The 11,270-nt window shown below is 49.7% G+C and overlaps 1 protein-coding gene and 1 non-coding gene across 2 annotated transcripts; one reads left to right on the top strand and one right to left on the bottom strand.

Annotated features, from left to right (window-relative positions):
• Window positions 1–1,310: 1,310 nt before the first annotated feature.
• Window positions 1,311–1,430, top strand: Asppvi_r0012. The gene has a single exon (XR_006253300.1). It is a non-coding gene; the product is annotated as a 5S ribosomal RNA (ribosomal RNA).
• A 451-nt stretch (window positions 1,431–1,881) lies between these two features.
• On the bottom strand, window positions 1,882–10,303 carry Asppvi_005927 (nonribosomal peptide synthase; the record flags this gene model as incomplete). The annotated part of the gene is made up of 2 exons (XM_043301836.1): window positions 1,882–9,767; window positions 9,829–10,303. 2 exons carry the CDS (start codon window positions 10,301–10,303, stop codon window positions 1,882–1,884), a joined length of 8,361 nt encoding a protein of 2,786 aa, XP_043157771.1.
• Between the last annotated feature and the right edge of the window lie 967 nt (window positions 10,304–11,270).

Here is an 11,270-nt window from a genome sequence, read left to right as displayed (position 1 = left end):
TCTTCCTCTCTTTAATGTCGGATTGCCGGCCTTGAGCCAGATCGACCTGAAATTGGGCCCCGGAGACTTTGGTTACCACCTTCCACGCCATCTGTCGTCGCCAATTTCAGTATCAAAAAGGCTACCAATTACCCTCAACCTCATGAAAGATGACGGTATCTTTTCTCATTGGCCAAGAGAATTGGATAGCCAGTAGCTAGAAACCCTTGCTCAGCTGATCTCTCTGCCAAACATGAGGCTCGGAGAAGATGAAACCATGAATCTGCAGATATTGTCATCTTGGGATCCTTCATTCAGGGCTGCTTGATCTACAGTATCCACAGGGAGCCATCCATGCAATGAGGTCGGAGATACTGAAGAAGGTGAAGAATTACACATTCCAAGCTCGATGGCCTTAATACCAAAGCAATACTGGATGTCTCAACAAGCTAGCAAAGATGTACTGTATCGAAGCCACACCGAACACTCAGGTATCTAGACCTCTACCACCAGCAATTAGTATTAGACCATGAACTGATATAAAGGACATTGCTGTGTATGCCGAGAGAAGACAAGCATATTGGATGTCGCGGAAATCGGAAGTTCGTGGCCATTGTCCCTGACTGGCGGGAAAAAGTACTTTCCCTGCTGTAGACTAGTTTTTGTCGACTCAAGTGGCGACCAGCGTGAGTTGAAGTGAAACCAGAACATGAACCATTCCCTATTCACCAATGGTTGTCGAAGACCTTCAATGGCAGAAAAGTGGGAATCTTGGTGATAGTATATGTGGCAAATTAGGTTTTGAAAAACAGGACAAAGAGATAGCTCCATTCAGGCGATACGCAGGTGTAGGCCTCAGGAGTTTGCCGAAAGCCTTGAGCTACAGTACCAACAGTAGGATAGGTCCAGCAAGGAGGTTTGTACATCTGCTCGTATTATCACCTCTGCATTAGGGTCGATGGATATATTACGAGATCGCTGAAAAGCTAAGGTTATATTATGGGGCTGATCCGGAGACTTCGGCTGACTAAAATCACAATAGTTGACCGCTCCAAACGCATCGCGGTAACGGACGACAGAGAACATTGTTTAACTGTCTAAAGTAGGAGGTAGTACATGACCACTGGTATTCGAATCTCGCAAAATACACTCAGTCGAAGAAATGGTCCCCGATTCCGCTAGGTCGAACGTGTTGAACGCTTCACCTATCCTTTTCCAATCGCCTCCAGCGCTTACGGGAGGCTAGCACCGCAGAAGTCTGCCAGGCCACTCAAAACACGGTCAACATCAGTTTTCACACCGTATCTCCCATATTTTATTTGATGTCTAGCACATACGACCACAGGGTGTGGAGAACAGGGCTTCCCGTCCGCTCAGCCGTACTTAAGCCACACGCTGGCCGGTTAGTAGTTGGGTGGGTGACCACCAGCGAATCCCGGCTGTTGTATGTTTTTGTCCCTTTTGTTATATGTTTGGTTGTCTTTGATTTTTTAAATCCACCTTCCGACTTCTCCGAAATTATCCCGCTCCTAGCTCCCTTTCATGAGGCAAACTTCCGAAGCTTCCGCACCGACCACAACTTTAGGCCATAAGTAGTCAAGACTCTGGAGCTCAATTGGAGCATTTGCTTGCCTAATTGGCTATCCAGCTCCGTCCACTGGTAAAAGGATCGGCGAGTCGGGACGCCTGACGTGAAGCTAGATTTTCATAGAAAGACGCTGGTTCGAGACACGGCGTCGACCTCTAGGCCCAGTGTTGGTGTTATAAAATAGTGTGGCCATCTACTATTTTAGCGTGAATGCTTACTGAAGAATAGTGTAAAAAGTGTCTCAAAAAAGCAATTGTCTCATTGTCGCTCTTGTTTCCCCAAGCTCCCTGTATTTCCAAGTCTAAACCACGCTCCTACTTATTCACTAAAGCCAGGATAGAGGCAATTGTATCTCCTACATTCTCCAAATGTTTCTGGGTGCAGTTCGAAGCATTTGCACTGAGAGCAATGTGCCAAGTGTCTTCCACAGGCCTAGCAATCACCCAAATTTCCTCCGAATGCTCCCACACCCCGGTCGGGCCGTGTACCTTCAAAGGCGTCTTGACTCCGTCGCCCAATAGGTCGACGGATGGGAAGATAACATTGTGGAATTGTACATTGTAGAACATCTTCCGTTGGTGTTCAGGCCAATCCTGGGCACAAGTCTTGTAGATGCTCTGTGATGTAGCAACTTCGGCCGGCAACATATCTAGCTGAGCCTGCTTCACTGTGGTGAGTGTCGTTCCGAAGGATCGATCGGCGGGTAGGGAAACTCGCAGAGGCACCTGGTTCAAACAAGGGCCAATCACGTTGTCCAGTCCACCAGGCAACATGGTACGTCCCGAAACCGTCAGTGTGGCGTTCACATCCAGTGTATCGTGGAGATGAGCTAACGCCTCTGCACAAGCGGCAAGGAAGATATTGGCTGCAGTGAAGTCTGGGATTCTTGGAGGAGACTCTATGATTTTGGTCATTGTCATGATTCGAGATTCTGCTCCGGTAGGCTGCAAGGCCATAGGTTTTGACCCTTTGAGAGCTCTCTTCCAGTGTTCCATGGTCTTTGCATCTTGCTTATGGACATGACCGATGTAGCCAACAAACTTGGGAATGATCGGCCAGTCCCGATCTTGCAAGGTCGCAGCAAGGCAAGCCAAAATGGGAATCAGACTGACACCATCGAAATGGCCATGAGAAACGCGGAATCCGAATCTTGTTGGTTTTCCATGGCCGTAAATGAGCATGAACTTGACATAGATTGCTCCAAGTTCGAGGCGTGGTTGTAGACTCTTCTCAAATACCAGTGCTGCCACGTCTTGCAGCGTGCTTGCTGCATCAACTTCGTGGGTTTCTAGCGGAACGGGAACATCACCAGGAATAACTTGTAAAATGTCTCCTGAGGCAGATTTCACAAAGACGGTCCTGAGAATGTCCACATTTTTCCAGAGCATCTGAGCAAAGCCCTTGATTTTCTCAAGAGGAACATGGCCAGGTATGTCGATGTGAAAGACGAAACAGCCCTGCGGCGGGGTGTACGTAGCGGCGTCCACACACAGAGCTTGAGTGTATGTGGTTGGGGCGATATCTCGCACTTGATCGGTCGAAAAGCTCAAGACTGGACCAATTTCTTTCAAAAGTCTCTGGGTCTCAGTGCTTCCGCCCTCCAAAAGACTGAATGGCTGAGGTTCATGATACTTGAGCTCTTTGCCTTCTGTCATGGTTAATGCCATGTCACTGAGCCTTGGACGTTTGAGTATCTTGGCCACACTGAGCACTAGACCTTGTTTGCGAGCGGCTGTCACCAAGCGGACTGCTTTGATAGAATCGCCACCGACTCGCAGAAAATTGTCCTTGCTTTGGATAGCACTCACGTCAACCTTCAAGATCATGGCCCATAGAGCCCGCAATCGTGTTTCGGCGGCAGTCATGGATTTTTCAACCGCGTTTGATTCGGGCGACTGTAGACCTGGGTTCTGGAGGTCCTGCAAGCTCCATTTGGAACCAAGTTCGCGCAGCCGCCGTCTGTCCAGCTTGCCTGTGCTGGAGACAGGCCAGTCAGTGACAGGTATGTAGCCGGAAGGAATCATATACGCGACAAGACAATCTGATAACCACGAATTGAGCTTGTCTCCCAATTTGGTCAGGCCGGCTCTCCAGGTATTCTCGTCATTGACTACTGAGTTCTGGGTCAAAAAGCCAAGCAAAGTTGGTTCGGTCGAGTTCTTGGGGATGACAACTTCCACGGCAATTTTGGTAACCGAGCTCTCACCAAGCGCCACCAATCCACGAGAGATTTGATGTTCTATTTCGCCAAGCTCGACTCGCTGGCCACGAATTTTCACTTGGTCGTCTTTGCGTCCCATGTGCTCCAAAGTACCATCCTCGTGGTACTTCACCAGGTCTCCAGTTCTATAGCATCGTCCGCGACGGCCAGGGGTGGACACCGTACCATCGACGAGCCATGGTGGGTCGACAACAAATGCCTGTGACGTTTTCTCGTCATCGTCAAGGTAGCCTAAACCAACAGCTGGTCCCTCGAGCCAAAGCTCTCCGACAACACCTATTGGCACAAGTCTTTTGCCTGAAGCATCAACTACCCATGTGTTAAATCCGAGTCCAGTTCCCATGGTTGCTAGATAAGAGTGGTCTTGTGTCAGCTGTCCAGTACTGAGAGGTGTGCATTCTGCTGGACCATAGATCTGGTAAAGGGACACTGCAGAGCTCCATGTCTTTAGCGTCGACGGCTTGGTGACTTCTCCGGCCGATATGACAGTCTTCAAGAGTGGCAGGGTTGAGGGGCTCAGGAGATCGAGGACACTGTCAGTCAGATTGGCTGCGTTTGCTTTGAAGCGCTGTATAGAGCCCACAAGATTATCTCCCCGTTCCTGTAGCGATGGAATACAGATGCACCCGCCGTATGCCAAAGTATGAATGATGTTGGACCACGAGATATCAAAAGAATACGATGCAAAATCATAGACTCTCGAATTCCTGTCATATCCAATGCGCCCCTTCTGATGATGCAGCGCACTGGCAAAATTGGCATGGCTGATGCGAACTCCCTTGGGCGCACCAGTGCTACCAGAAGTGAATGTAAGGTAGAGCAAACTTGATGCCGGGACCTTCGGTAGAGCAATCTCGGGGGCTCTGTGCGTAGAACATATGTCACTCATCTGCGTCTCTCCAAGCGTCAAAATATTTGTGCCACCAAGCGCTATGGCCCGACAGTGTTCCGTGACAGAGCAAATCATCATCTCTGGTTTAATTTGTTCGAGAATAGCTTGAAGTCTCCCATTAGGCTGCGCTGTATCTAGCAGCAGACAAGCTCCTCCCGCTTTCATCACGGCGAGCGCTGCGACGGGCACCCACATGGACTTGGCAAAACACAGCGGGACAATCTTGCCGATGCACTGACCGAATTGCTGGAGCATGTGCTCTGCGAGTATTGTCGATTTGGTATCCAGCTCTTGGTAGGTCATTTTGCCATCCCAAGCCTCAATGGCAAGAGCTTCAGGCTGCTCTTGCGCCATGGAATGGATGATGTCGTGCACGCAATTGTCGATCGTCTCGGGAACTTGAAAGTTCCAGTTCCAAATTTTGGACATATCGTCTGGGCTCATCAGATCTATGTCACACAGGGTCTTTTGACGAAGTTCAATGTCACAAGTCTGGCGCAGGATATGTTCAAACTGAATGAGAATTCTGCCAACTTGCTCGTCGGAGATAAATCTGGCGTCGAAATTGACATGCAGGCCGACGCCGTCACGCTCCAGCTGACATTCGAGTACCAGCGGAAGATCTTTAGCCTCATGTACAAAGCTGTGAATAACATGAGAACTAGAGCTCTCTTGCGGCCGGAAGAGCCCAGGCGAGAAAGACTTGTCTTCAGAAGCGGGTTGGACAATGAGCAAGGTCTGGAATTGACATGCATGTTCTGCAGCAGGGGAGATGCGTCTGATGTATGGTAGTCCGACCTGTTCGTAAGAAATCATCTCCAGGGCATGAGCCTGTATTCTGCGCTGGATCTTGTCCAAGGTCGTAGTCTCGTCAAGTTGAATGCGTACGGGCACAGTGGCCATTGTAGGGGCAACCACAAAGTCTATGCCTGGCAGCGGGGTCTGCCGGCCGCTCACACTGGCTCCGAATAAGACATCCAGCGATCCTGTGTATTGGGATTGCAAGATAGACCAGGCGGTACGCACTATTGTCGCAGGTGTCACATCCACCTTGGGCCACGCAAGGTTGGAGATGCATCGCTTCTTGTGGCTGTCTGCAAAGGGAACAAGGTTTGGCAGATTAAGCCCAAGGAAAACCGAGGCAGCGGAGTCTCCAGAGAACTGGTCCCTCCAAAATTGCAAGGCAACACTTTGATCTTGCTGCTTCTTAATGTGGTCAAGGAACAGTGGAAACGGTGTTGGGGAGAATAACATGGCCTCCCCGTAATATAATGACTCTAGGTTTCGAAGCATCAACGGAATAGAATGTCCGTCGTACACAGCGTGATGGAGAGTCAAGATCAGGCATGATTCAGCGTCCTCTGAACCTTCAATAACCTCGAACAATGCCAACGGCGAATTGAGTCCCAAAGTGCTGCGACTCAAATCTGTCAAGGCTTTAGTTCCATGTGTCAGCCATTGCAGAGGCTCATCCACCACAACCTGCAAAAAGCCCTGCTCTGGTAAATCTACAATGCGTGTTCGGAGAGGTGGTGTCGAAGACACGAGGGTTTCACAAGCTGATTGTAGCCGTTGCACGTCGATGTGTTGTCGTAAACGAAAGACGGAACGAGCCACATAGCTTCCTGGCTGCCGGACCGTACTCGTGATCAAGGCCTCTTGGAATGGTGTGCAAGGCAGTATGTCTCCAATCATTGATGGCTCGATATCAAGCTGTCTAGCGACTTGCCAAAGGATTTCATCCTTGCTTGCTCCCGAGCTCAGAAGCGAAAACGGCTCAACAACATCTGGACTTGACTCTTTGAGAACGGATTCCGTCATGATTTTGGCCAGATCCGCCAATATTGGAGCTTGGAAGACGTCCTTGTATGTGATKGCATAGCCTGCGTCTCTTGCGAGTCGCACGAGTTTCATTGCTAGAACGGAATCTCCCCCAATAAGGAAAAAATGATCACCTAGACTAATGTGACTGGTTTCACGACCCAGAGCCAAAGCCCAAAGAGAGTGCATGATCTTTTCCTCCTTGGACATTTGCCGTTGTTGGATCAATGACTTTGATGTTGTGGCGGCATTGAGTAGAGTAAGCTGGTCCAGTGTCAAGGACGCTCCAAGCTCGCGCAGTCGCTTCTGATCTGTCTTCATGGACGCGCTAAGCGGGAGCTGGAGCATAGGAATAAACATAGTTGGGATCATGTGGCGGGGAAGGGACGCTGTCAATATATCTTGAGCTTTCTGTACGATACTGTGCCATTCATCGCTTCCGAGGATAGACACATATATCCCGGAAGGGTCAATGTCCTTGGTAGCATGCATTGGCGAAGCATGTTGAGTAACTCGATCCATAAGAATGAAAGCCGTTAAATGTTGTGCTGTGCCTAGGGCTTCGGGCATGATTATGGTGGGGTAAACTGTTTTGGCCATTGGGAATGCCAGCTTGAGGTGAAGCTCGACATCACCAAGCTCGAGCCGCTGACCTCGTAGTTTGATCATGGTGTCTTTTCGGCCAACGAATCTCACAGCGCCGTCCGCATCATAACGTACCAAGTCACCTGTCTTACAATAGCGACGCACCGTTTGACTCGCACCATCTCGTTTGACTTGCCAATGCGGATCAGAGATGAACACTTTTTCAGACAATTCGGGATTCTTGAGGTACTCGCGTGCCACAATTGGCCCTTCGACCACTAGTTCCCCAACGGCGCCGATAGGAACGAGAACATTGTGGTTATGAGGGTCGACGATCCACAATGAGCATCCACGGCCTATTCCGAGTGTCCCAATGTCGGAATCGGACTCTAGGTCCTTGGCCGAGGTGTAGATACTACACTCAGAAGGCCCGTACATTAAAACGATGCGAACAAAGTTCCTCCAAAGGCGCAAAACCTCACCGGGCACAGCCTCACCCCCCAGACCAAGGGTCTTGAGACAGGGCATTTGGGTAGGATCCAAGAGGCCAGCCACCGACGGTGTCAAGCAAGCCCAGTCAACGTTGTGGCGATTGATAAACCCGGCAATGTCACTCATCCGCTCTTCTTCAGATGGAATGCATACCGTGCCACCCCAGTATAGTGTTTCAAAGATCTCTCCGTGGCAGACGTCGTATGTATGAGCGGAGAATTGTAAAGTTCGCATGCCTTTCCGGAACCCGGAGGCTTTTCCATGTTCCCGAAACACCTTGCACACAGATTTATGCTCCATGACAATACCCTTTGGCTTTCCAGTGCTGCCAGAAGTGAAGAGTATCATGCACGGATCAGATGGCTTTGCTTCTGGTAGGTTCGTCACAACAAACGTCGATACGTCGGCAGCCAGCGCAGTGAGAGTTGATTCCGACAACTCAACGGTCTGCTCAACCGCCGCTTTGTCAAACAAATGAGCATTCTCTGGGGACGCCAAGACAGTTGTTGATCCAAGCTGCCCAAGGATCTCCAGAATTCGGCTCTGTGGAAAGGCTGGGTCGATTGGTGTGTAAGCACCACCTGCGCGAAGTACTGCCAACATGGCCACAACAGCGTAGGCAGACTTTGGAAAACAAATAGGCACAGTCACTCCCGGACCCACGGGCTTTGGTAAGGACTGGAGGTGTTCCGCCAGTTGAGCAGTAGAGATATCGAGCTGCTGATAGGTAAAGCATCTATCCCAGCCCGAGATTGCCTCTGCCTCCGGCTGAAGTGCTGCTTGCTTGGAAAACTCCCAATGGATACAATCGTCCACCGGTTCGTGACTGGCACTGTTCCATTTGAGGATCTTTGCCATGTCCCTTGGGCTGCAAAAGTTCATGTCGTTTAATAGTGTCTTCTGTGAGGACGGATCGCAGAGTTGGCTGATGGTGAAATCAAGTCGCTCAATTAGCACAGAAACCTTCGATTGATCTATGAATTGTGCATTATAGTCCACGGTGACTTCAAAATATTGTTGATTTGCGGACACTCCCAGGACGAGCGGAAACGAAGATTCGAGTTCATCAAGCTCATCGCGTGGAATATCATTGTGCAGATTCGTGATAGGCTTCCCACCTTCATCATCTGCATCTACCTTTATCAGAGTGTTCAGGCCAGTCAATGGGATTTTGCCCCACTTTTCTAGTGCAAAAGTGGTCAATGGTAGGCTCCTGATTGTGTTTTGCTCAACCTCTCGCAGGAATTCTCCAACAGAAAGGTTGCCATTCATGTGGACGACTATTGGAGTTGGATATGAATCTGACGCTGATATGGCGAAGGTAACAGAAGTTGCATTGGTCTCCTTAGCTATCAGAGTTGCCCATGCTGCGTGAATGAGATTTGGAGCCGATATTTGTGCCGCCAGGTTTTCCATAAGAGGAAAGCCAGATAATGTATACAATGTATGCCCTCGAACGCAAGATCTGCTTGACTCGGAGGGCTGCTCAACGGGGAACACTGTGGCGTCTTCCATGTCGCGCAGGTTCTGAGCCCACATGGCTTCAATAGCCTCATCTGTTGCGCCCGATATCTCCACTGGCGTGGAATCTGCCATATACTCGGCCGCAAGATTTGCCACGCTTGGATACGCCCACGCCTTTGGATCAACGGAGCCAACCTCTTTGGCGGACTGCAGATAATTGCGAAGCTTGTTTGAGACTCCGCTAAGCTCGTCAGTCAGCGAGTCTAGCTCCTGAAGCCGGTAACGGGGGTCACAAAGATGCCAGGTAACGTAACCCTGAAGAAATTTGCACAGTGTATGCAGGATCTTGTGGTCCTTGTCGTGGAAAACGCGAAGGAGCTGCTCCGAGTCTACGATTGTGTCCATGGTCAACTTCTCCAAAGCCTGTTCTAGCGTGATTTCGTTGCACCGAGAGTAGTTATTCACCAAGCTCGTCTGGTCGCGTGGCTCATCAAATTCCTTGTAGAAGGAGAGCAGGTCGTTCACGAAGACCATCCAATTTTCCATCTGCGCAATTGCAGTAGTGATCTCTGTAAAAAGCTCGTTTTCATCGAATCTCTCCTTAGGAAAGATGGAGCCCCCAACGCAGTGGCCCAGACCATTCAACCGCCGCAAGAAGTTTGGGTAGTCAAAAGACCCGGGGAATCCCAGGAAGTTGTGTTGCTCTACCCAGCAGCCTTGGAAGACTTCGCGAATCACGTAGTCAGTATCGATGTGCGCTGTTAGAACGGAAGGGTATATACTCACAGTCTGTAGTGGAACGAATCATATTCAAGCCACAATATGGGCCGTAATGTCGAAGGACTTGGGGAAACTGGTCATTCACCATTTGCCACCACGGGTGCTCTTGAGGACGACCGGCAAGCATGTTGTTGTAGAACGATTTCATGCTGTCTGCGGGGTCATCGTGACTGTCGTCAAGTATGAGCATATAGGTGTAGTGAATGCTCAGATCGGCCATGACTTCGTTCGAAGCGGTGGCCCAGCTATAAACCACCATGGCAACAATGGTTTGGAGTGAGGCTTGAAGCTTTTTCGGGCTGGCTTTGATGTGCCTCTGTCTGTCGGGATGGGCAAAGTGCCTGGCTGTCTTGGTATACGCATAGTGAAGCTTGGCCACGCGCTCTTCTGCCGTGTAATTGGTGTCATTGTACTGTATAATGTCCAAGAAGCGAACAACAGAATTGACGTAATAGTCAATGGGGAAGACTTGACTTGGCATAGTTACTGAGTCCTCTAAGGCAGATGCTGATGCCGACATAAAGATTGGTTCAATGGAGGGAAAGAAAGACTCTTAGTGACCATGTAGACTTCATGTAGACAACAGCCCGGTAGTGAAATAATAAGTACTTCGAGTGGGGGCTATTTATGATGTTGCATCTACCGCCCTCATCTTACAACACTGTTGCTACGCCCGACGGAGGATCGGGAGAAGCAAGTGTACTATGAGTGTTTCAATGTTCCCATACGCCTACACAGCAAGGTCCTACTGGTGATACAGCCACTCTTGGTAGTGCTGACAGGACGATGCCGGCACCTCTTGCCTCAGAGCCAACGATCCTTATCTCAAAACCAGGGGCCCTCTGCGCCAGAAATTGCTTCCATCAAGCGAGAATACGCGAGACGCATTCCGTCTCTGGTGCCTCGGCCAGTCGCACGGATCGTCTTTGGTATCCAGACAATACCTCTGGCCCCGACCACCGCTACCCGCTCCACGGGAGATGACTATCAACTCCAGCTTTTGATAACGGAGAACCTCCGAACGCGGTATACTGTGTGCCTCTTTCCCAATCAGTCTGCGTCCAAGTGGCCGCGGGCCAAAGCGGGCAATATACTTACGTGGAATATCAATAGAGTTTGTAGGTATTATGCTGCAAGTAAGAAATTAGTATGATTTCCAAACGCATGGAAATTCAGTACCTTGCTTGTCTCGATATATTACAGTCTAAGAAAATCCTCAGGATATCTGGGACAGGGCTAACTGTTTCGATGGTAATACAGATATAGAAAAACATGGTATTGACAACAATGTCAAGGCTGAGACAAGGTGGGGGCGGCTCGGAATCACAATTTCCGCGAGATCAACAAGAGGAAGTTAGGTAATAGCCAAGCACAGATAACACGGTTGCAGATACTAAAGGTCATTGCACTACTTTGCAACATTGGTTGACAGCGGCCTCGGCGGACAC

The sequence above is a fragment of the Aspergillus pseudoviridinutans genome (genome assembly GCF_018340605.1).
Source record: "Aspergillus pseudoviridinutans IFM 55266 DNA, scaffold_4, whole genome shotgun sequence".
Classification (NCBI taxonomy): Eukaryota; Fungi; Ascomycota; class Eurotiomycetes; order Eurotiales; family Aspergillaceae; genus Aspergillus; species Aspergillus pseudoviridinutans.
The sequence above is the reverse complement of the archived record's forward strand: the minus strand, read 5'-3'. Positions and strand labels throughout refer to the sequence as shown.